The sequence below is a fragment of the Chiloscyllium plagiosum genome, unplaced genomic scaffold, assembly GCF_037043375.1.
Source record: "Chiloscyllium plagiosum isolate Xiang-an unplaced genomic scaffold, Cpla_swu_hap1 HiC_scaffold_22, whole genome shotgun sequence".
NCBI classification, from domain to species: domain Eukaryota; kingdom Metazoa; phylum Chordata; class Chondrichthyes; order Orectolobiformes; family Hemiscylliidae; genus Chiloscyllium; species Chiloscyllium plagiosum.
Genome location: NW_028270160.1, coordinates 9,878,670 through 9,905,444, shown reverse-complemented (window position 1 = coordinate 9,905,444; position 26,775 = coordinate 9,878,670). Strand labels below are relative to the sequence as shown.

General features: G+C 43.0%; 1 protein-coding gene and 1 long non-coding RNA gene across 4 annotated transcripts in view; one reads left to right on the top strand and one right to left on the bottom strand.

The window, feature by feature from the left end:
• LOC148145934 (uncharacterized) overlaps window positions 1-26,775 on the top strand; it is a 90,253-nt gene that overhangs the window by 4,081 nt on the left and 59,397 nt on the right. The window contains exons 1-3 of one of the 3 annotated variants that reach the window (XR_015760871.1): window positions 11,291-11,325; window positions 22,201-22,265; window positions 22,368-22,472. This is a non-coding gene — a long non-coding RNA (uncharacterized LOC148145934). Of the gene's footprint in view, window positions 1-11,280; window positions 11,326-22,200; window positions 22,266-22,367; window positions 22,473-26,775 lie in introns of those variants that run through there. The other 2 variants (XR_015760872.1, XR_015760873.1) reach the window with 2 other exon arrangements.
• Window positions 1-26,775, bottom strand: part of LOC122561325 (spondin-2-like) — a 32,015-nt gene that overhangs the window by 4,144 nt on the left and 1,096 nt on the right. Inside the window, exons 2-3 of the mRNA XM_043713021.2 lie at window positions 25,682-25,896; window positions 15,077-15,566 (exon numbers count right to left, since the gene is read on the bottom strand). Coding sequence (XP_043568956.2) covers window positions 15,077-15,566; window positions 25,682-25,896 — 705 coding nt within the window. The remainder of the gene's footprint in view (window positions 1-15,076; window positions 15,567-25,681; window positions 25,897-26,775) is intronic.

Below are 26,775 nucleotides of genomic sequence, written 5' to 3'. Positions count from 1 at the left end.
AATTGGGAATCCAAATAGGCTAACTGGATTTCAGATTAACAAATAAAAAACAAGTAATAGACACTTCAGTCAGGTATTTAATCTCAGTATTCATTTGTATGTCATTTGCATGTAAATTTTAACCTTTTTTGCATATGTAGAAAGATTAAAAATTCTGGTACTTTTTTGAATTGTTGTGGATGTTTTATATCCTTGGTCACTGAATAATACAAGTGCTAATGTGAAGTTCATTTATCTATGTTGTTCAAAAGCATCTAATTTTCTCTAAGAGTGTGCTTAAAATGTTGCATGATGCTAAAAGAGAGTCACGGCAGCTTTACATGCCTTTTTATATCGGACAGCAAGGGTTGCGTCTTGATTTAATACCAGTATATAAATTTTAATCCAAGGAAGAAATGGAATCCAATGCATTGGCTGTACTCTTGCAAGTTTTGATTAATGCTGGATGTCATTTTTGGGTATTATCCAACAACTGGACTGTGTCCAGTACAGTATGCATGGAATAATTGAGTTGATTTTCTTTATTCAGGTATATCATGAATACAGTGCACAAATGTCACAGTTCTGGGTCAAATTGCCTGCTACATTGAAACAAAAATACAAATATGTGGTAAAACTGTCCAAAAACTGGAATTGTATATTATATTACACTAGCTGATCACCAGTGGTATTGCTCATGCTTAATATGGGATGTGAGGAACATATAACAATTATCCCATTTCCTTAAGTTCCAATATTTGTACAGACTGCTGGTCTGACTAGGTCTTGAATTCAATCAGAGGTTAATTATTATTGTTGTTGGATAATTCTCTACATCATCAACAGACCTGCCTCTTCACCTCCTCCCTGCTCAACATCCAAGGGCCTAAACAGCCTTTCCAGGTGAAGTAGCACTTCACCTGTACCTCCTACAATCTGATCTATTGCATTCTCTGCATCCATTGTGGCCTACTCTACACTGGGGAAACCAAACACAGACTGGGTGACCACATGTGGTCCATGCATAAGTATGACCCCTACCTTCCCGTAGCTGATCATTTTAACACAGTGTCCTGCTTGCATGCCCACGTGCCTATCCTCGGCATGCTGCAATGCTCCAGTGAATCACAACGCAATCTGAAGGAACAATATCTCATCTTCAGAATAGGCACTTTACAACTTTAGAGTCATAGAGTCATAGAGATGTACAACATGGAAACAGACCCTTCGGTCCAACTCATCCATGCTGACCAGATATCCCAACCCAATCTATTGACTGGGACAACACTACCATTATAGGGCAAGCGAAACAAAGAACAGCCAAGGAATTCCTAGAAGCTTGGCGCTCATCCACAAACTCCATCAACAAACATATAGACCTTGATCCAATATACCGGCCACTACAGCGGACAGCTGAAACTGACAACCGGAAGCAGCAGGGACAGGCCACTATAAATGCCGGAGGAAACACCACAGAAGTGTTTCACAGGAGGCTCCCAAGCACTGAGGATGTCACCTAGACAGGGGACGAAACATTTGCAACAAAAACTTCCAGCTCGGCGAACAGAACCACAGCAATCTATTCCCAACTTCAGATATTGTACCCACTCCCACTCCCTCCCTTTTAGCTTCACTTGTTGGATTCTCTATCATCATGTCCTCTTTCCCATCTCCCCATTCCAATGGGAGTTTCTGTTCTTTCCTATTCGGTAGTTAGACACATCATTGTTCTGCCATTCTTACATTCCAATCACTTAATCTGCACTATGAGCAGTTTCTCTCCCCCAGCACTCAACCCCTGAGGCCCCCTGCCCCTTGCTCCCCCACTGTTGCATAAATGCTGCCCCCTCCACATCTCATGTCAGCACTGATGAAGAGTAATCTGGACTAAAAACGTTGGCTTGCTATTTCTCCATGGATGCTGCCTGACCCACTGTGACTTCCAGCAGTTTTTGTCTTCAGTCACCTCAACATTAGTTCCACAATATAAAGGTGTAAGTGGAAATCAGGTTGGGTGGGATCAGAGAGCTTAGGATCTGGGAATAGAGTTGAGAAGAGAACAGATTATCCATCTTAATCAGGCAGATTAAAATTGATTTATACTTGTGTGGCATTATTAGAATTGTTACTGATTTTATGTTGAAAGGTTAAAGTACAGTGGCATAGCAACATATAGGGCCAAGGTGGGGTGGGGGGTTGTGGGAGGGGGGGGGGGGGGAGGGGGGGGAGGGGGGGGGAGCGTGAATATTTACTCCTAGCTGTGACTTCCCAAAAAGGTCAAATGTGTGCTCCGGTTTCCTCCCACATTCCAAAGATGTGCAGGTCAGGTGAATTGGCCATGCTAAATTGCCTGTAGTGTTAGGTAAGGGGTAAATGTAGGGGTATGGGTGGGTTGCGCTTCGGCGGGTCGGTGTGGACTTGTTGGGCCGAAGGGCCTGTTTCCACACTGTAAGTAATCTAATCTAATCTAATCTAATCTAATCCAGTCTCCAAGGGATAAAGCCTAACTATTAGAGCAGGACTTCAGAGAATAGTTTGCAAATCTTCCAGAAAAAAGAATAGTGGATGCATTTGGAACTCTATTCCATGAACATCAGTTAATGCTAGGTCAGATGTTAATTCCCTACGTCCCTAAATTTGAAATTGATGGATTTTTGTTAACCACCATTATTGGGGATATTGAGTAAAGATTGGTGTGTTGAGTTAGGTCACAAATCAATTATGATCTTACTGAATGCGGCAGTAACAGGCTATTACAGTTAAATGGGCCACTCCTGTTCCTATGCTCCTATGTCAAGACTGTGTGTGAGCAGGAGATTGATAAAACACTTGCCCATCCGTTTCTCACGGGATGCTTAAGGTGGAGAACCTAATATAAATCAGAGAATGGGGACTTAAAAAAGAAATCGTTTGGTTCTCCTGGAGGTTGTTGCTGGTGGATTAATTGCCTGCTGCGGCTGTTTGCTGATAACCTTGTGTTAATGTATTGGTTTATGCATGTTGTCTGATAATCCCTGGGTTTAGACAGCCCACCATTAGTGGTGCAGTACAAATACTAGTACAACAGAAAGCATGTAAGGCTGCCCAACATCAAGGAAGAGATAAGAGTTGTCAGTGGGAATAAGTGCTTGTTTTTTGGTGATTTTTTTTTGTACTCATCATTTTTCAGACGTTAAGAATGAAAAGACAATTGCACTCCTTTTTGCACTGTGTGGAATGGGACATGGTCAGGCATTAGAATTAGTGACCTTTTCATAAATATACCTAATAGACAGTGTCTCATACATCACCGTAACCATCCCTGACTCAGCAGAGGTGTGGCACGGTGGTATACAGTCAGGATAGAATTTCCCTTAGAGTCCTCAAACATTGACTTTAGATCTCAAATAGAAATGGAAGGTAGAAGGAAGAGTAGGCCATTTGACTCCTTGACCCAATATGATTATGGCTGATCATCGCTTACTACCCAAATCCTGCCCTCCCCCCAAATCCCTTCATCCCTTTAGCCACAAGAGCTGTATCTACTTCCTTGTTTTAAATACATAATGTTTTGGCCTCAATGTTTCTGTGATAGCGAATTCCACAGGCATTATTGATGCTGAATATTTCTCTACATTGGCAACTGCTGACCTTCTCCCATTGCCACTAGTTCCTCAGCATAAGGAAGTAAATGGGGATTCAACAGACACAAAGTCTCAAGCCAAACATGAGAAAGGAAACCACCTGCTGATTATGACCTATTGCCCCTCTTAGGTTAGGAATCACTATCCGTGCATGCCTCTTAACTGTAATCTGGGCAATTAGGGATGAGCAATAAATGCTAGCCTAGCCAGCAGTGCCCTCTTCCAATGAACTTTTTAAAAATTGTATAAAGCATTGAGGATAGCAAATACAGAATGTATTCTGGGTGGGGAACTTCAGAGTCCATTGCCAAGAGTGACTCAGTGGTGCCACTCATTGAATGAGTTGGCTAAGTCCTAAAGGACATAATTACTAAACCTGATTTGTGGCAGATGATGAGGGAGCCCACATGAGGTAAAAGCTTTCTTTGATTTCATCCTGATAAATCTATATATGTCATCAGTGCATTCACGTGGTCGGATTCTATGATTCTATGACTGACTATCACGCAATCCTTTTGGAGACAAGTTTCATCTTCATATTGAGGGTACCATTCTCCATGTAGTGTGGCACCACCGCTATGCTTTTTCAAGTAGATTCCAAGTAGATCTAGTAACGTAAAACTGGGTATCAAGTGGGTTCAACAACAGCAGAATTGTACTCAATCATAACCCGTAACCTCAATCTACTCTTAATCATTATGAAAGTGATGGAAGTTGAGTGATAGGGATGTCGAACAACAATTACTCAGCAATAACATGCCCAGTTTGGGTTCTGCCAGAGCCACTCAGCTCCTGACCTCATTACAGCCTTGGTCCAGACATGAACAAAAGAGTGGAATTCCACAGGTCAGGTGTAAGTTACAGCTCTTGACATCAAGAACGGATTTGACCACTAAGGAGCCCGAGCAAAACTAAAGCCAACGGGAATTGGAGGAAAACTGCACTGGCTGAAGTCATACCTGGCACAAAGGAAGATAGTCATGATTGTTGGAGGTCAGTTTTCTCAGTCCCATGACATCACTCAGGAGTTCAACAGGGAAGTGTCTTAAGCCCAACTAGTTAGGTTTCAACTGCTTCAAAGTGAGATGTGGGGACGTCATAGCATCCAGAGATGTACAGGCTAGGTGGATTAGCCATGGAAAATGTAGGGTTACGGGAATGGAGAGAGGAGTCGGTTGGGGTGGAATGCTCTTCAGAGAGTTAGCATGGACTCAATGGGCTGAATGGCCTGCATCCACCATGTAGGAATTCTATGATTCATATGTGGGGATCATGGTTTATGTAAAGATTTGTAGCTCAGGTGCCAGTTGCCGTGGTTATGGGTATGTTCACCAAAGTGGGAAGTTGGTTTGCAGATGTTTTCTAGGAGACATCTCAGTGCTGTGGATCCTCCTGTGAAGCACTGCTGTGCTATGTCTTCTGGAATTTATTTGGCTTCATTCCTGCTGCTTCCGGTCGCTGGTTCTAGTTGTTTGTTGCGGTGGTCAGTATATTGGGTCTAGGTCAATGTGTTTATTGATGGATCCGCGGATTAGTGCCATGCTTCTAGAAATTCTCTGGTTGTCCTCTGTTTGGATTGTCCTATTATTGTTGTGTTGTCCAATCAATAAACATATTGCAATAGGGTCTAGGCCAATCAACAACTGGAACTGGCAACTGGAAGCAGTGGAACGAAACCAAATAAATTCCAACTGACTCACGAGAGCAGTGCTTCACAGGAGGCTCCACAGCACTGAGGATGTGACCTAGAAAGGGGACAAAACATCTGCAAACCAACTTCCCAGCTCGGCGAACATACTCACAATATATGTGGGGATGTTTACTGATGATCTTTCTGCACAATTTGTAAATCCTCAGATATCGAAGCAACCTGAATCCTAATGCAGAACTCAGCTGATCAGTGTCAATCAACATTTACACCATGCTAGTTTCAGGTCGTGGCTATCTCCACCAAGAGAGAGAGAATCTAACCATCTCCCATTTTCATTCAATAGTGTTACCATTGCTAAATCTCCAACTACCAACATTCTGGGGACTACCACTAACCAGAAACTGAACTGGATCACCACATCAATACTGTGACTGCAAGGGAGGGTCAGAGACTGAGAAACTTGCAGCAAGTAATTCATCTTCTGAATCCCCAAATCTGTCCACCAACTACATTTCCAACACAGCTCTGACCTGTGCTAGCCTGGATGAGTTCAACTCCAACAACCTTCTAGAGACCAGACACCATTCAGCTCAAAGTAGCTTGCTTGATTAGCACCCTATAGACCACCTTAAACATTCACTCCCTCCACCAATGACACACATCATCATCATTGGGGTCCCTCACAAACGAGGATGACTCTCAGGGTGAGTTTGCTGGAGGTTACACAGACCGATGGGGCTACCCCAGGCTCTGTTACACTGGGGGGGCAGGTGGTGGTCACGGAAAGGGGATGGGTGGGGCAAGGATGTGACAGCACCTTCCTTTCCCTGTTTTCCCCCAGCTCCTGCTTTTTCCCAACAATTACTCTCTGGGTGCTGCACGCCTTCCCGAATGCACCTCCCCGACTTTGGACGGTCTTGGTCCAGTGATACCTAGATGTCTGTGGGAATGCTGCACTTCCCCCGTGAGGCCCTGAGGTAGCATTGAAGCACTTCCTCTATTCACTTGGGGCTCACCTGGTGTTTCACAGCTGGGAGTAGAGACAGTGGCAACAGTGAATCAATCACATAACTGTTATGACACAGGAGAAGAGTGTGGTGCTGGAAAAGCACAGCTGATCAGGCAGCATCCGAGAAACAGGAGAATCAATGTTTCAGGCATAAGCCTTTCATCAGGAGTCAGCGTCGATTCTCCTGCTCCTCGGATGCTGCCTGACCGGCGGTGCTTTTCCAGCTTCACACTCTTCAACTCTAATCTCCAGCATCTGCAGTCCTCACTTTCTCCTAGATGACACAGCAGGAGACTACTTGATCCATTTTGTCCATGCTGGATGAGACAGTGCATACCATCCACAAGATACATTACAACTCACAAAGACTCCTTCAATATCAGATTCGAAACAACCTAGAGGGACAGAGGCAGCAGACTAATGGGAACAATGGGACCTGCAAGTTCTCCCCAGGTGACACTCCATGCTGACTGGAACTATATCACAGATCCTTAACACTCACTGGGTGAAAATTCTGAAATTCCCTTCCTTTCATCACTGTGGCTACCCTTACACCCTAAGCACTGCAGCTCGCCATCTCCAGGGCAATTAAGAATGGTCAATAAATGCTGACCTAGCATCTATATCCTCTTAACAAATATTTTTTTAAATTCTTAATGATTGCCCTGAAATCTCTAGGAATTAAAGATTAGAGGAGATTACAGCATAGTGGTTCAATCACTACACTTTTAATCCAGAAACTCAACAAATGTTCTGGGACCCAGGTTTGAATCCTGCCATAGCAGATGGTGGAAATTGTATTCAATTAAAAGAAATCTGGATTTAAAATCTACTGGTGACCTTGGAACTATTGCCATTTGTTGAGAAAACTCATCTGATTCACTAATGTCCTTCAGAGACGGAAGTCTGCCATCCTCAGCTGGTCTGGCCTACATGTGTCTCCAGACCCACAGCAATGCAGTTGACTCTCAACAGGCTTCTGAAATGGCGCAGCAAATCATTCAGTTGTATCAATAGCTACAAAGTCTCAACAAAGAAATGAAACCATATGGATCACGTGGCATCGACCTAGGCATCTAAAATGACAATGGCAGAAACAGCCCTGTCAACTCTGCAGGATCCTCCTCACTAACATCTGGGGGCAAGTGCCAAAACTCACACTCCCTCCGTTTCAACCCCAACCTCACCATCAAACCAGCAGACAAGGGAGGCGCTGTGATAGTTTGGCGCACCGACCTCTACACCCCTGAAGCCAGACATCAACTCACGGACAACTCCTCCGACTGCCCCCTCGATGATGACCTCACCACCCATCACCAAACTATTATCTCCCAGACCATCCACAACGTCATCACCTCAGGTGATCTCCCACTAACAGCCTCCAACCTCATAGTCCGGGAATCCTGCACCGCCTGGTTCTACCTCTTACCCAAAATTCACAAGCCTGACTGCCCTGGTTGACCCATCGTCTCAGCCTGCTCCTGCCCCACCGAACGTATCGCCGCATACCTTGACACCGTACTGTCCCCCTTGGTCAAGGATCTCTCCACATCCATTCGAGATACCACCCACGCCCTCCACCTCCCCTGACTCCCAATGTCTCATCTTAACCGTGGACATCCAACCCTGTACACATCCATCCGCCATGATGAAGGCCACCAAGCCCACCGTTTCTTCCACTCCTGCCAACCCAATCAGTATCCTTCCACCAACACACTCATTCAATTGGGTTGAACAATTTTTCCTTTGAATCCTCCCACTTTCTCCAGACCACAAGGGTAGCCATTGGCACCCACATGGGCCCCAGCTATGCTTGCCCCTTCATCAGGTACATGGAACAGTCCATCTTCCACAGCTACAATGGCACCATTCCCTGCCTTTTCCTCGCTGACTGAATTGGCACCACCTCATGCTTCCATGAGGAGGTTGAACAGTTCATCAACTTCATGAACACCTTTCACCCTGACCTCAAGTTCAGCTGCACCATCCCGGGCACCATCCTCCCCTTCCTGGACTTCCCCATCTCCATTTCTGGCGACCGACTCAACATGAACATCTACTTCAAATCCAACAACTCCCACAGCTACCTGGGCTACACGTCCTCCCACCCTACCTCTTGTAAAAATACTATCCCTTACTCCCAATTCCTCCACCTCCACTGCATCTGCTCCCAGGGGGACCAATTCCACAATAGTACATCCCAGATGGCCTCCTTCATCAAGTACTGCAATTTCCCCTCCCACATGGTCAACGATGCCCTCCAGCACATGTCCTCCACTTCATGCACCTCTGCCCTTGAACCCCACCCCTTCAATTGCAACAAGGACAGAACCCCTCTAGTCGTCACCTGCTACCACACCAACCTCCGGATACAATGCATCATCCTCTGCCATTTCCGCCACCTACAAACAGACCCCACCACCAGAGATATATTTCCCTCCCCACCCCTATCAGTGTTCTGGAGAGATCATTCCCTGCACGACTCCCTTGTTAGGTACATGCCCCCCATCAACCTACTCTCCACTCCCGGCACTTTCCCCTGCCACCACAAGAAGTGCAAAACCTCTGCCCACACATCCCTCCTCACCACCATTCAAGGCCCCAAAGGATCCTTCCATATCCAACAGAGATTTACCTGTACCTCCACACACATCATCTACTGTGTCTGTTGCTCTCGATATGGCCTCCTCGACACTGGGGAGACAGGGCGCCAACTTGCAAAATTGCAAAATGTTTCAGAGAACATCTCTGGCACACACGCACTAAACAACCCAATCTCCCTGTGGCCGAACACTTCAACTCCCCCTCCCACTCCCCCAAGGACATTTAAGTCCTGGGCTTCCTCCTCACCAGATTCTAGCCACCCGACGCCTGGAGGAAGAACGCTTCATCTTACATCTTAGGACCCTCCGACCACATGGGATCAATGTCAATTTCACCAATTTCCTGATCTCCCCTTCCCCCACCTTATCCCAGATCCAACCCTCCAACTCGGCATTGCCCTCTTGAACTGTCCTACCTGTCCTACCTGTCCATTTTCCTTCCCACCTATCAGCTCCACCCTCCTCTCCGACCTACCACCATCACCCCCAACCTTCATCCACCTATCGCATTCCCAGCTGCCTTTCCCCTAACCCCACTCCCCGATTTATCTCTCAGCCCCCGTTGGCCTCCCCCAGAATCCTAATGAAGAGCTTAAGCTCGAAATGTTGATTCTCCAGTCCTCGGATGCTGCCTGACTGGCTGTGCTTTTCCAGCACCACACATTTTCCAGCATCTGATCTCCAGCATCTGCAGTCCTCACTTTCTCCCTGTCTCACAGACTTGCCAAGCAATAGCGTGACATAGTTATACTCACAGAATCATACCTGACAGACTATACCGCAGACACATCCTCACTATCTCTGAATATGCCCTGTCCCACTGGTTGGGTAGACCCAGCAGAGGTGGCAGCACATGGGATACAGTCATAGGGAGTTGCCCTGTGAGTCCTCCATATTGACTCCGGACCCCATGAATTCTTATGGCTTCAGGTTAAACACGGACAAGGAAAGCTCCTACTGATTACCTTACACCATCCTCACTCGGCTGATGAATCAGTACTCCTCCACGTTGACCAACATTTGGAGGATCACTGAGGATAGCAAGGGCAATAAATGTATTCTGGGTGGGGGATTTCAATGTCCACCACCAAAAGTGGTTCGACAGCAACACTACTGACCGAGCTGGTCATGTCCTAAAGGATATAACTGCAAATCTGGGTCTGCGGCAGATTGAGTTAATCAACAAGAGGGAGAGGCATACTTGACTTCATCCCCATCAATCTGCCAGCTGCAGATGCATCTACCCTTGACAGTATAGATAAGAGTCACTACTGTGCAGTCATGCAAGTAGTGGAGCTGAAGTCCAGCCTTCACATCGAGAATATCCTACATGATGTCATGTAGCACAATCACCATGTTAAATGGGACAGACTTCAACCAGAATCAAGACTGGGCATCTAGGCACTGCAAGCCATCAACTGCAGCAGAATTGGACTCCAGAACAATCTGCAATCTCATGGCTAGGCATACACCCCACTCAACCATTACCATCAAGCCAAGGGATCATCCCTGGTTCAATGGAGATTGCAGGTGGATATTATTTCTTTTTATTCATTGACAGGATGAGGGCATCAATGGCTGGGCCAGCATTTATTGCCCATCCCAAAGATTAGTTAAAGGTCAACCACATTGGGTCTGGAGTCACATGTGGGCCAGACCAGGTAAGGATGGCAGTTTCCTTCCTAAAGGCCATGAGTGAACCAGATGGGTTTTTCCCAACAATCAAAAATGGATTCATGGTTATCATTTGACTCTTATTTCAGATTTTTATTGAATTAATTTGCCTCAGCGGGATCTCCAGAACATTACCTAGGTCTCTGGATTAACAGTCCAGTGATAATACCACTCGGCCATCACCTCCCCCGGCCAGGAGCAGCACCAGACAAACCTGAAAATGAGGTGTCAACCTAGTGAAGTTACCAAACAGGACTACTTGCATGTCAAACAGCATAAGCAGCCGCATGGCCTCTTTCTGCTCTGTAGGGACTCTTTAATTCTATGATTCAAGTGATAGACAGAGCTAAGCAATCCCACAATCAATGGATCAGATCTAAGCTCTGCAGTCCTGCTACATCCAGTCGTGAATGATGGTGGGCAATTGAATGACTCAGTGGAGGAGGAGGCTCCACAAATATTCCCATCATCAATGATGGAGGAGGCCAACACATCAGTGCAAAAAATAAGACTGAAGCGTTCATGGCAATCTTCAGCTAGAAGTGCCAAGTAGATGATCCATCTCGACCTCTTCCAATGGTGCCTGGCATGACAGATACCAGTCATCAGCTAATTCCACATGATATCAAGAAATAGTTGGAGACACTGGATACTGCAAAGAGTTTGGACCCTGACAACATTCATTTAATAGTACTGAAGGTTTGTGGTCCAGAACATGCCCTAGCCAAGCTGTTCCAGTACAGTTACAACACTGGCATCTATCTAACAATGTGGAAAATTGTCCAGGTATGTCCCGTGCACAAAAAACAGACAAACCCAATAATATTGTTGTAATCACCAGAGGCCTCTCCAGGGCCCAACATGGTGTCTCAGTTGTTAGCACTGCTGCCTCATAGTGCTAGGAGCCTGGGTTTGACTCCAACCTGTTTGGAATTTGCATGCTCAGCATATCTGTCTGGGATTCTTAAATTGAATTTATTGTCATGTGTACTGAGGCATAGTGAAAAGCTTTGTCTTGTGAGCAATACAGGCAGATCACAGAGTTAAATCGCATAGATAGTGAATAATAGGTAAACAGCAGCAAAAACAAAAACACAGGTACAGGCGAATGCTAAGTAAGCTGGCTTTGAGGATCAGAGGAGCTTCAAACCTGTGAGTTTAGATAAAATGTAGTCATTAGTGATTTTTAAAAGTATGCTATTAAGTTTAAAGAGTGTAGAACGATTGTAGGAAATAGGAAACTTAGATCTGCATGCAGGAGCTCGCAAGGAGTCGATCATATGCGGCGCCATCTTGCGACCAAGCTGCCAGGTACTCTGGTTTCCTCCCACAATCCAAAGATGTGCAGGTTTGTCTGTAGTGCCCATGGATGTTTAGGATAGGTGGTACTTATGGAGATAGGATTGGGACTGGTTGGGATGCTCTTCAGAGGGTCACTGCAGATGTGATGGGCCGAATGGCCTCGTTTCTCACTGTGAGGATTCTATTATGATTCAAACAAATAATTCAACAGCAGCAGGCCCTCTTCTCCTCAGTGCCCATTGAACAAGTTGCAAATGTGGGTGTTGTAGACTGACCGAAATGGCATTTGGGGACCTATTTGTGTCATATAGCATTGATTGACATCTTAAAAAGAAATTAGGGCCAGAATCAGATGGGCAGTTCTCACAAACAGATTTAAATCTTTCTTTCAATAATGGGGACAGGGACCTCACAAGTGTTAACAGAACAGTAAGGCAACTGACCCCAAATTAAGGACTTTGCTGCCAAATAAACACCAGGTGAAGGGAACCAAATTTGAGCCCAGAGTCACTTATCAAATTTCTAGTCATGTAACTCTTCCTAATGGCCCCTGCTCATCCTGATAAAAATGGAAGAGTCAAATTTGAGTTCCTGGCCCACTTGCCACAGAAATTTACTTTGTGGGAGTCTGCTACAGGAAGTAGTCATGACTGTCTCCCGTGGAAGGTACAAGCCTGGATTTCTGAGGTCAGCCCCTTGGTTTATATAATTGTCAACCAGGGCAGGGCTTATACACTTAATGATAAGGTCCTAGGAGTAGTTGCTGAAAGAAGAGATCTTGGAGTGCAGGTTCATAGTTCCTTGGAACTGGAGTCGCAGGTAGATAGGATAGTGAAGAAGGCATTTGCTATGCTTTCCTTTATTGATCAGAGCATCGAGTATAGGATTTGGGAGGTCATGTTACAGCTGTACAAGACATTTGTTAGGCCACTGTTGGAATAATGTGTGCAATTCTGGTCTCCCTCCTATAAAAAGGATGAAAGGGTTCAGAAAAGATTTACAAGGATGTTGCTAAGGTTGGAAGGGTTGAGCTATAGGGAGAGGCTGAAAAGGCTGGGGCTGTTTTCCTTGGAGCATCAGAAAATCATGAGGGGCGTAGATAGGGTAAATAGACAAGGTCTTTTCCCTGGGGTGGGGGAGTCCAAAACTAGAGGGCATAGGTTTAGGATGAGAGGGGAAAGATATAAAAGGGACCTAAGGGGCAACTTTTTCACACAGAAGCACCAGACATTACAACATTTAAAAGGCATCTGGATGGTAATATGAATAGGAAGGGTTGAGAGGGATATGGGCCGGGTGCTGGCAAATGGGACTAGATTAATTTAGGATATCTGGTTGGCATGGATGAGTTGGCCCGAATGGTCTGTTGCCATGCTGCACATCTCTTTGACTATGAAACTGACAATCTAAGCTGAAGAAAGAGAGAGAGAAAGTGCTGCTCTTGTCAGCAGGAGCCACTAAATCTCTGTTTTGTATTACCTCTAGAAATTAACAGTGGGACTTGCGGAGGAATTTTGCTTTGGCACCGGCAGATCTTCTGTGTTCAAAGTTGCAGATTTAGAATTCAGTCCAGCATCAGTGCTATATGCATTGGAATGTACAGCACTGGGAAAAAACGAAATCCAGTGAAGTTTATTTTTATAGATCCCCAGTAGCTTTCCATCATTTCACAGTCTTCCCAGCTGTGAAAATTCAATCTTAGTTTCATCAAGTACAACTAGCCAATTTACCTTTTACCTCCTCATTTTATTGTTTATGTCCTGAATGGTATCCTACACAATGTACCTTGGCCCCTCACTTTGGTGATTTCTCCAATGCTATGTTTGCTGTCATAGTAAAAACAGGATGTACATAACCTTGGTTATCCACAGAAAAATTGATGAATGTCAGTTTTTGACACAATGAGTATTTAGCTAGGAGACACCCCAGGGGTTAGGATGGTGCATTGACACCTGAACATTGCAAGGAAGTTCTTGGATATGCCTGAGCATAGCAGTAAAAGGAGGAACACAAAGGAAATAAAATAAAACGAGAAACTGTGGATGCTGGAGATTTGAAACAAAAACAGAAATTGCTGGAGAAACTCAGTAGGTCTGACAGCATCTGGGAAGAAAGCAGAGTTAACATCTCAAGTTCAGTGACTCTTCATCTGACCTGTTAGCAGCGAGGAAATTGTGGTATTTATGCTGGAGATGAAGTAGGAGTGGGGTTGGGAGGGATAATGTGTGAAGGGGAGAGGTGATCAGGGAGGTAAAGATGGAGGCCAGAGAGAGAGATAGGAAAGGCCAGGACAAAAGAAAAGCCAGGAAAGTGATAATCAGAAACAGAAGCAGAAATTGCTGGAAAGACTCAGCAGGTTGGGCAGCATCAGTGGAGAGAAAGCAGAGTTAACGTTTCAGGTCAAGTGACCCTTCTTTAGAATATCCAAAGTGATGATAAGAGTGAAAAGTAGGAGAAAATGGGTGAGCTTTATTGAATGCAACCCATATAATGTGACCATGGACCGAGGTGTACTGGAGAATGAGTGACAGTGCTAACAGCAAACCATGCCATAACAGGTCCGGGTGTGGGGTGTATATAAGACATGGAAGAATGGAATCAGGCTGTAAAGGTATTGAACTCAATGTTCAGTCCTGGAGGCTGCAGGGGCTCCAAGTGGAAAAGGAGATGTTTTTGGCCTCATATCTCAGAAGAGATGTACCAGCCTTGGAGGGGTTCACGAAAATGATCCCAGGAATGAAAGGCTTAAAATATGAAGAAAGTTTGAGGACTCTGAGTATACTTGATGGAGTTTAGAAGGATGAGGGGGGATCGTAAAGAATACTGGACAGAGTAGACATTAGGAAGATGTTTCCATTAGCAGGAGAAACTAGGACTAATGGCAGGGAAAGATCCAAGGAATTTCCTAGCCAATAACCACAAATAGAGAAAATTGAAGTACTTCCGTGGCCTGGATGGTAAATTATAAGGACTGGTTGTACCAGGTTGTCTTGTACTTCCACATTGACAGGGTGATCTGTTTGAAATATTCAATGAATTCAATGGGGTAGATGTGGAGAAACTATTTTGGATTAAGAGTTGAGGAAAAAATAATCCTTAAATTAGAACCAGCTGTTCAGCAGCAAAATTGGGAAGATGCTTTTCACAGAGAGGAGCACAAATTTGGTGATTCTCTCTGCACACCCCCCCCCCCCCCCCCCCCCCCCCTCGCTGTCAGTTTACTCTTTCCACTTACTTCCAGGTTCCTTTCCCAATGGCTTTTCAAATACGTCATTGAAGACATCATCAGCCTTGAAGAGTTCAACTTCCATCTTCGTCCCATTCTCTGCGTACGTGCTATTGATTTGTGAAAGTTCTGTCCCATTTTGGGTTGTTCCTGGGGTTGATTCTGTTGGCTCAGGTCCTTTGTCTGGTACCTGATTGGGTAATACTGCAGGGAGCAGAGTGAACTCTGAGTAGCCCATTCTGGGCAATGTTTCCAGACGTGGATAATAGAAAGAATTGGCAGGATGGGATGGATGCTTTGCGGTTATTTGTGATATTGTCTCCTGAGGGATGGTTGCAAAGTTTGGAGATGAAAATGTAAATCCGCTGTCTGTCCCAGCATCCCAAGGAAATAGATCCAAGTTGTAGGATTCCTTCCAGTCATTATTCTCACATAAGTTGATGCTGTTAGCTCCAAGGAACCAATCTGGACTGGGAATTATACGCACCAGAAATGACACCTGGACAACAAAGTAAAAACCCAGTTAGATCCTCAGAATTTGTATAAATCTAGAAAGAAAATGTTTGACTCACAAGGGTAAAGAAGTGGAAAATCTCAACCCAACAATATGAAAAATTCCTTGGGATTAAATTTGCCCTGAGGGCAGTGCAAAGTGGATGATATCCACCAAAAGAAAAACAAAATTGGCAAAGCCCAATAGGAGTTGCTGAGTCACTAATACCAATTTTGTAAATGTTACAGTTTTCTGACCTCTACCCTCAGTTCTCCACCCTCCCTGTTTTCCTCCACCTTATTGCAAAGGATCTGCCAGATTACAGTAGTTTACCTATTTTACTCTGTAATGGGTTTTATCATTGGCTTTAACGGAATGGACAGAGTTGTAAAACTGACAATCTAGTTCAACTTTGAGGTTTCCTGCTTGCGGGTTAGTTTAAAGTTACCCCTATAAAACATAATACATCGCAGAAGGCTGTTTAGTTCATTGTCCTATGCCAATGTCAAACTTCCCTGGCCTTTCCCTGAAATCTCTTCTTATATACTTCTTTCGTCAGTATTTTTTAAAATTTCCCTTTCTAAATTGTTATATAGACACATTTACTAGAACTGCCATTTGAGATGATGGGAAGCTATTAATTGGCCAGCTCTGCGAAGTGCTATTGACACTGCATAATCTAAAGCTAGGAACTAGGATTTATGACTAGAATTTAGAGAAGAATTGTAGAAAGCTGTTTGGCCCATCATGACCTTGTCAACTCTGTGAAAAAAACTGTCCAGTTTGTCTCACACCTCCCTCCCCATAATCCTGCCCACTTTGAATATATCTCAGTACTGTTTGCAAAGTACTATGGAATCCGATTCTATTACGTTATCATGTATTAACTACCCTCAGTGGGGGTGTTAGTAGTAGAAACTATTTCTTCATTTTCCCTAATTTAACAATAATTTAAAACTTATGACCTCAGCTTACTGACCATGCAATGAAGATGAAAATGTTTTTCCCTACAAAGCCCATCATAATTTTTAAATATCTTGACTGGGTCTCCTTTTGGGGTTATCATATAGAATTATTGATTTGTTATAGTGTAGCCTGTTAAGTTTGAACCAGTTCTTTGCAAGAGCAACTCGGTTACTCCCTCTGAGCTCCTGTTATTTCTGTGCTGCTCTGGAACCTGCCCTCTGCAGATGCTTATTCAACAGCTTTTCATCAGCCCAACTTGTATCTGTCTCCACCATACTCTCAGGCAGTGCATTCCTGATCCTAACAACTTGCTGTGTGAAGAGGTTTTCCTCATGTTGCCATTGATTCTTTTGTCAATTGTTTTATATCAATGTTCTGTGGTTCTTGACACCACTACCAAGGAGAAAAGCTTTTTGTTTCTCTACCCTGTCGAGACCCTCTTCATTTTACCAGCTCTATTAAAGCTGTTCTTACCTTCTGAAGGAGAACAATCCTTGTTTCTCTAACATACCTTTGTAACTGAAGTTGTGTCTATTTGAAACCAATCTCCTAACTTTTGTACCCTTTCGAAAGCCTTCCTAAAATGCAATGCTCAGAATTGCCCACAGTACTCGAACTGAGGCTGACTCCGAGTTTATGAAAGTGCATCATGGCTTCTTTGCTTTTACTCCATGTCTTTATTTCTAAAGCCCAGGAATTTTTATATCTTTTTAAGCACTTTCTCAATCTGCTCTGTCACCTTCAATGTTTTGAGAAGACAGATTGAGAAAAAGAAAATTTGCATTTATATTATACTTCTCATGACCACTGGATATCTCACTGTATTTCTGGAATGTAGTCACTGTTGTAATGTATAGGTTGTACGACTACGACATGTACTCCCAGTCCCTCCATTTCTGCACCTACTTTAGAAGTGCTCCCTTTACTTTGTATTTCCTCATTCTTCCTCCCAAAATGTACCACTTCACACGTCTCATTGTTAAATTTCATCTGCAATGAGTATGTGCATTCCACCAGTCCCTCTGTGTTCTGTTGAAGTCATTCACTGTATGACTGACAGTTCACAATACTAAGAAGCCTTATGCTATCAATACATTCACAATTCTATCCCATACGCTCAAGTCTATCTTATTAATATAGACCATAAAAAGCAGTGATCCTAATATTGATCTCTGGGGAACTCTGCTTTATAACCCCACTCCAGTCCAATAAACAACAGTTCATCACCACTCTCTGTTTCCTGTCATTCCGCCAACTTTATATCCTTGCTACGACTGTCGCTTTTATTCCACCGGCTTCACTTTTGCTGGCAAGCCTATTATGTGGCATTTCATCAAATGCCGTTTGAAATGCCACATAAACAATAGCAACTGCATTACCCTCATTGGCTTTCCTTATTAAAAAGATTAAACCTTCAGAGCTTGTGTGGGATCAGAAATAGCAAGAGTTGTTACCTCAGGCCGCTACAAACATCCTCCAACCTATTGCCGATTTGATCTTGCCCCTGCTCACCCCAGCACCTGTCCTATCTGACTGTAAAAGTGGTTCAGCTCTCCTTCCATAATAGTTGGGGGAATGTGTGTGTGTGTGTATCACTTTACAGATAGTTGCAGGATCAAGTATGATGGGGCATAATTTTAATGTCAAGGGCTGAAGATTTAGAGTGGATTTAAAAAGAACTTTTTCTCTCAGGGGATGGTGGGAATCTGGAAAGTGCTGCCTGAGAGGGTAGCAGAAATGGGAAACCTCACAAAATTTTATAGTCCCTGGATCAGCATTTGAAATGTCATAACATTCAAGGCTGGATCCAAGTGCTGGAAGGTGGGATGAGTGTAGATATGTTGGCGCAGACTTAATGGGCTGAAGGGTCTCTTCTATGACTGTGTAAACAAGAGTAGACAAGATAGTCTGCTGAGTCTGTTCCATCATTCAATATGGGGTCTTCAATTCCATTTATACAAAAGTCCAAAGATTGACAATGTACAAATAATAGGCTTGCTAATAAAGCAGATTTTATAATTAAAGTTTTTAAGCATTTACTTTAGTTATAAAATTTAAATAATTGTAAATGATGGTAACAACCTGGGCCAGTTGATATGATTCTAAATTGCTGTGTAAGATTTTGACTGTAGTTTCTAAATTGACATGGCAGAACAGTATTGAAGGACTGCTGCAAAGTCACAAGAGCAATTTGGATTATCTGATTATTTAGGGGATTGACCAGATAGAAAACATAGAAACATAGAAAATAGCAGCAGGAATAAGCCATTCAAACCTTTCAAGCCCACTCCACCATTCAATATGATCATGGCTGATCATCAAATTTGTCCCCTGTTCCTACTTTCTCCCCATACTCTGAGATCCCTTAACCCTAAGAACTATTATCTAACTTCTTCCGGAAAACATTCAATGTTTTGACTTCAACCACCTTCTGTGGCAGAGAATTCCATGTGCTCACCACTCTCTGGATGAAGAAATTTCTCCTTATCTCAATCCTAAATAGTTTACCGTGTATCCTGAGACTGCGATCCCTGCTTCTGGACTATTCAGTCATCGGGAATATCCTTCCTGCACTTAACCCTCTTTAAAATGTTACAAGATTCTTTGAGATTCTCTTTCATTCTTCTAAATTCCAATAAAAATAGTCTTAACCTATGCAGTCTTTCTTCATTTGTCAGGCCTTCCATCCCAGGAATCAGACTGGTAAATCTTTGTTACACTCCCTCCATGGCCAGCACATTCCTCAGATAAGGAAACCAAAACTGCACACAATGCTCCAGATGTGATTTTACAAAGGACCTGTAAGTTGCAGCAAGACATCCCTGCTCATGTACTCAAATCCTCTCACTATGAAGCAGGCATACCATTTGCCTTTTTCACCTGCATTCTTACCCTCAGCAATTTGAGCAAGGACACCTAGATTTCGTTGCACCTCCCCCTTTCCCAATCTATCACCATTCAGGTAATAATCTGCCTTCCTGTTTTTGCTACCAAAGTGAATAACCTCGCATTTATGAAGATTTTAAGGCACTAAAGTAGTGGTTTCTGTGGTATCTTGGCCAATGTTTCCTCAGCTAACCAACACCATTAAAAACAACTTCATTGGCCATTGATTTCAATGTTGATTTGGGGATGATATTGTTGTCAATGATTGCTGTGTTTGCATTCCATGGAAGAATAATTTTGTGAAATTTTGTATATTATAATAAGTGCAAACGATGTGTGGTTTTAAGGTAACATGTTTTCATTTGCTCTTGACAACCACTGTATCAGTAGAGGTTCCATCATGCCTTTATCCTCTTAGTGGAATGTCACTGTTGGGCATGCATGACTACTGTCAAAATATGTAATCTTAAAAGTAAAAATAAGATTCATGTCTGATACTTGGAATGCACGGTTCTGATTGACTGGGCTTGACATCAGTATTTATGTCTGAATTTCAAAGGAGATGGGGAGATTAACCAGCTAACTTTCCTTTTTTCATTAAAATAAAACAGAATTCAAGAAATTTCTGAACAAGTGGGAACAATCAATAGAAAAACCTGGCCTGGATAACAGAATGAATGGGACAGTTTAAAGGGACTGGCTTTTGGCAGTTGGCTAGTTTCATATTTGATCTCAATAATTCTGCTCCCTAAATGTATTCTGATATTTGATTGATGTTGAAGATTAGAAGAAATTAGTAAAAATGTTAAATCTTGGTGCAGCTTTCTCTCTCTCTCACTCTCTCTCACTCTCTCTCTGCCTCTTTCTCTCATTCTCTCTTTCTGTCCCTCTCTCACTCTCTCTCTTTCTCAATGGGCCAAATGCTGACAAATGGGACTAGATCTGTTTCGGATATCTGGTCAGCATGGACGAGTTGGATCGGTGGGTCAGTTTCCATGCTGTATAACTCTATGACTCTATTTGAAGTTCCCACAGGAGTGATAAACTAAAGAACTTCATATAAACTGAACAGCATTTTCTCTATCACAGTAGTGACGATTCTTTCAAAGTACTTACGTTAGATTCCTTACAGTGTGGAAATAGGCCCTTCAGCCCAACCAGTCCACACTGACCCTCCAAAGATTAACCCACCTAGACCCATTTTCCCTCTGAGTAATGCATCTAACACTACAGGCAATTTAGCATGGCCAATTCACCTGACCTGCACATTTTTGGACTGTGGGAGGAAACCGAAGCACCCGGAGGAAACCCACACAGACACAGGGAGAATGTGCAAACTCCACACGGACAGTTACCCAAGGCTGGAATTGAACCTAGGACCCTGATGCTGTGAGGCAGCAGTGCTAACCACTGAGCCACCATGCCACCCTGAACCACTGTGCCACCCTACGTTCCTCGCTATAAAGCTGTTGGGGATATCTTGGGTTTGTGAAAGAGGCTATTTAAATGCAGTTTTCTTTCCACAACCATAACTATGTTTTTAAGGTTAAAAACTTGCACAGATCAGTGAGTGTGACTCACCTCTGAATCAGAAGGTTATGGATTCAGCCTTGTTCCAAAGACTCAAGCACAGATTACAGGTTGACCCTTCAGTACAGTTCTGAGGGAGTGCCATCTTTTGGATGAGAATTTAAACGGGAGCCCTGCCTACCCTCTCAGCTTGATGTAAGCGATGCCAAAGGCATTCTTTCAAAGAAGAACTGACTGCCCTTGGGTTCCAGCCAAGATTTATTCCTCAACCAGCATCACTGTGAGCAGATTTAGGGAGGCAGTTGCAGAGCTTAAAAACCTAGGCAGGAATTGCAATCCGTAGCATAAGCTCTGCATTGCCTGGGTAAACCATTCAACCTCTCCCACCCTCTCTTCTTACAGCTTATTTCTTTAACAGCTGTCTAATATCTACTTATGTGGTTCAGAATTAAATATTGTTTGATAGCAGTCTGGAAAGTGTATTAGCATGTTAAGAGTGCCATAAAAATACAAGTTGTTGAAGTAGAGGTTGGTTTGAACACTTATTGTTGGTCCCCTTTATTCACCATCTGAATTGTTAAGGGAGATTCTGGGCAACTTCTGTTGGCTGATGCATTTAGAATACTATCAGGCAAGCCTTTTCAGCAACATCTGTGGTCTATCTGTATCTTCCTGTTTTTCTGTTTCCCACTGCTTCAAACATCCTTCTGTTTACATTGTAAAGTGAGATGTTAGTTAGGCAAAAAAAAATTTTGAATTGGTCTGAAAAAATAAGCTTGTAGGCATTGAACTGCACAAAACAGCAATGTTTCTTTTAAGTAGTGCCTATTGCTGATGGTACAAGTAAATCGTTAGCGCTGTTTGCCCAATATAGATAGCTAAGTATGGAGATAACCTAGGACAATGAAATTTGCAGGGAACTGCATTGAGTTTCTCTGTTTTATTCTCCACAGGCAGAACCCCACAGCCACTAAGAAATTAAAAAATAAATGCATTAGCAGCTAAAGATAGTGAGGCTGCCCTTTGAGCCTTACACACTTTCTGTAACTTTCCAGCCAGCTAGAACGTTACAAGACTGACACGCGTGGGTCCTTATCAGTGGCATCAGACCTGACAAAATTTACCTTTGTGTGCATGTCAAGTGCTGGTCAAAACTATGTCATGTCTGTGACAAAAATATGCTTACTAGTGATCCTAGATGCAAAATGTGGGAAGTGTTCACTTCAAATACTGACATATTTCTTACCTTGAATAACAGAAAAATATCAAGGACAAGAACAAGACCACAGTTGACTTGAAGCTTCTTATCAGATGATGTTTGTGGTAAGTACTCCTGAGTTATGTGACCTCACCTCAATCTTATGATAAAACCATAACCTTTGAACCAGGTCATTCATCTCATAAATACCCTTCCTAATTCCACAGCAGACTCATGAGAAAATGCAGACACAGTGCATCTATGGAGTTCATTGTCTTTCGACTTTTGCTAAATTGGCACATTTTTCTGACATTTCAAACATGCCAGTGAAGGTAAAAAAATTATTATTGGTTCTTTCTCCCGTTTTATCTCCTTGTTTGTAGAAAGTGTAAGACCACATTCAACATGGCCGACTGCCACATCAGAGAGACTAAACTTACAGCTCCACCCCCACTCAAGATGTTAGTCTAAGAGCATTTGATTCTGTGTTTATCTTTCAAGTAAAGTATAACAACAAGTCCACATTTGTGCTATGTGGAAGGTTTAACATTCAATATGATGAGCAGCTTCTCAGATACTGAAGCAATCTGCATCTATGCAAAGCAAAGCTTGGACAACATTGTGCGTGGGGCTAATAAGTGGCATAGGTCATTCATGCCACACACGTGCCTGGCCATAAGCATCACTAACAAAAGAGAATCTTTCTTTGACATTCAATAACATTTGGCAAAGCAGAATCAATGGATTGACAATCCTAGGCCTGCTCCTATGTCTAATAATCTTACCATCACTGAATTTCTTTCACTATCAACATCCTACCATTGAACAGAAATTCAAGAGACCAACCATATAAATATTGCAAAATTGGAGTGAATAACTCATCTTTTATATTTCAAAAGCTACCCGTCAGCTGTGAGGTAGAACCCAGGGGTGTAATCAAATATTCTTGTCTTTCCTGGATGAGAATAGCCCCAACTATACTCATGATGCTCAACAACGTCCAGGCTAAATGCTGGCTCAAACCCCAACCACTGACCGAAGTATTTACTCCCTCTACCGCAAACAAATAATGGCAGCAGTGTGTGTAACAAGATGCACTACAGTAACTTACCAAGGTTCCTTCAACATCACTTTCCAAACCTGCAACCTCTGAAGTGAAGTCTTCAGAGTTCTACTCTCCAATTAGAGAGAGATGACTGGTGGTACTTTAGCCTAAGAGTCACCACACCTCAGGTGAGGATGGGAGGTTAAGAAGGAGAGTCCTGCATGGTAATCTCAGCCAGTGCAGAAACTGAATCCATGCGGCTAGTGCTATTCAACATGGCAAACCAGCCCTCCAAGGTAACTGCAGCCTTTACCACCAAAGAGAACACACACAGAAGGAGCATGGGAGTAGCACTAACTGCAAGTTCTCTCTAAGCCCCACACCAACTGTTTTCCACACTTTCACTGTTCTTTCACTGTCAAAATGGTCCATCAAAGCTGTGGGTGTACCTACACCACTTGGACTGCAGCAGTTTGAGAAGTTGGGTCACCACCATATAGGACATGTAGGGATGGGCAAAAAATATTGACCTTGCCCATGATGCTAATGTCGCAATAAAGAATAAGACTGAATATAGAATTCTGGAATGATCTGAGCACAGAAAGGAAGCCATTCAGTCCATTGTATCCCACTGGCTCTCTGCAAGAATACTTGCAAGTTTGATCTACTCCAAGTGCTTTCCCTGTAACTTTGAACAATTACTTGTTTCAGTTGGTTGTCTAATTCTCTTTTAAAAGTTCCCTTGAACCCATCTCCATCATGATCTCAAGCTGTGCTCTCCAAAACCTAACCTAACTTCTCCCTGAGGCAAATTATATCGCTTTCCCCTCCTCTTTTTGTAGAATTCACATCCAATGGGTGACTGTCTGATTCTCAACCTTTCTACCAATCGAAACAATTTCTCTCTATTTACCCTGCCTGAACATCTTATGATTTCAGACAATCTGATCAAATCTCCACTCACTCTGGTCTTCCTTAGGAAGAACGATACCAGTTTCTCCAATCCATCATTTAGCTGAAGTCCTCACCCCTGAAACCATTCTTGTAAATCTTTTTTGGGCTCTCTCCAAGACATTCACTTCTTCCTGAAATGTGGTGTCCATAATTGGACGCAAAATTCTATTTGAGGATGAACAAATAAATTCAACAAACAAATAATAAACTTTATAAATGTTCATCCAATTTTCTTGCTTCAGTATTCTTATGCCTCCATTTATGAAGCCAATGATCCTTATTGCTTTTCAAGCAATTTTTCAATATACTCTGCCATCTTTGACAATTTGCTAATCACACTTTAATAATCTAACTGATCTCCTGTGGCATCATCACAGGTTGGCCGTTTGGAGGATAATTGTAATACTTAAAAGCTGAGACATAAATCTAATTTAATCACATTTGCCCTATGCTGGCCTTGGTTTGGGGAATTCTTGTGGGGAACTAGCCTAAGTAAGGATATCCCAAGGTCATTTAGAGGTTGGTTCCAGAGGGAAGTTTCTTGGGAATGGCAGCTGCTTATAAAATCCAAGTTCCTCACCTAGGGAGAGATCGGGTTATTGAGGGCAAAAAGGCAACAGGAAGTTATTCAATCACGCAGCTGTCATTGCTGTAATGTTGAAAATAGTGAAGGCATAAGAGGCCAGAGGAGGACTTGCATAGAGATCTCAGAGGGTTGGACAACATTACAGAGACAGTGAGATGCAAGACAATGGAGACTTTGAAAACAAGCATGAATATATTTTAAAGGAGGTATTGTTGGACAGGGCTATTGCTGCTCATGGAAGTGATGGTGTGGGGTGAGACAGGGCAGCAAAGGTTGTGAATGATTCTAAACGTTGATTTGTCCTAACCTACAGGTCTGGTGAATTGGCCATGCTAAATTGCTCACAGTGTTAGGTGTGTTAGTCAGGGGTAAATATAGGGTAGGGGAATGGGTTTGGGTGGGTTTCTCAGTGTGGGCTGAAGGGCCTGTTTCCACACTGTAGACAATCTAATCTAATCTAATCTATGCCCGTGTTTTCTGGGTTTAGGTAAGTGCAGTGTATCCTCCCAGACATGCTTCCATGTCAATCAAACACAAAGTCCACTTGCAGGGAGTTAGAATTTTCACTCATTTCGGCATCAACATTGACGTTGCAGTTCCCAGAGTTGTGGGGCTCCTTGAGGATCAGAATACCTTGCAGAAACCCTGAAACTGTGCTTGAGACTCCAATTTGATCAGAAGATGAACTCTTCATGAAGTAGTTTTTTTGTTTTGTTTTTTGAAACTATTGGCTGTGGAGTTCTTGAGTGCCTTACAATCAAGCCTCATGGATGAGGACTGGCCCACCACATGTTGCTAATGATATTGCATCCATTGGCCAAACACCAGCAAGACTTACTTCTTTAAAAACTGTAGGAGAATTGTTGAAAAGTGAAGAGGGGCTAAACTGTACACCATCTCCCTAAAGAGATATGAAAATGTGTGACAAGTGAAAAAAAAACAGCTTTGTAACTTACAAGAGGGTGTGAGGGAGTGATAGTGAAAGTGGTGGTGGAATTCCCTTCTCCTGCTGTGATAGGATTACTGTGAAAGCAGCTCTGCACAGACCCCTGTGTAGCGTTCACTTCTTCCAGCAGGAGACCGTGCTTTCCATCCTCTGCAAACATTTTAATGCCAGAGGATGCCATGGCCCCTTCGGCCCACAGGATGAAGTCATAGTTATGGACACAACCTGCAAGAACAAAATGTCAAGAATGAAGCAACATGGGAGAGTTTGTAGATTTGGCATCATGCATTCAAAAGGCCTCTCATTATGATTCTTCAGTTTTTACTGCTTGACATCAACCACAGTGGAGCTCAGCATCAGCACCTCAAACTGTCACCATACCTATAAAATCAAAACAATTAGCTAGCATTTCTTCATGTTATTTAATCCTGAGAACGGTATCTGTTTCCATCCCGTCTCATGATGCCATTCTTTTCAAATCCCACTAATACAATGCATTCCTTTATTTAATTGGGTGACTTAGCAACAATTCAGAATAAAGGATGACTAACATTTTTTTTGCAGTACAATTTCCTATTCTCTTTTTCTAAATAAATTGTCACGGCAGAGTTTCCCAAAGTGTAAACAGTTTGATTTGAGTCATTTAATTCTCAGAACCACTGAGGCTTGAGAGTACCACAGACACAAACAGTAAAGACTTTGAAACATTATGGTGTTATCAAAGAAGAATGTATACTTGTAGTTATTAAATTCAAGGTGGCATTACACTGCACAACCATGTTTCTAGTTTGCCATGATGCAGTATTTATATCATTGCACTCAGTGCTTTTTAATTACAATGTTCCTTTTTTTTAAACAATCCTTTTTAGAAAGTGGGTATTCCTGAAAGGGCCAGCTTTTTAATGCCCACCCCTCATTGCACATGGAGGTATAGAGCCTTGTTCATCAGCCACTGTTATTGGTCTTGTTTAACTGAGTGGTTTGCTAGTACACTTCAGAGAGCAGTATCAGTATGAGACTGGAGTGCGTATTGTTGAGGACAACATTTTGGTTCCCAGCAAAACATTTGTGAATCATTGAGACTGATCCAACAGCTTCGTGGTC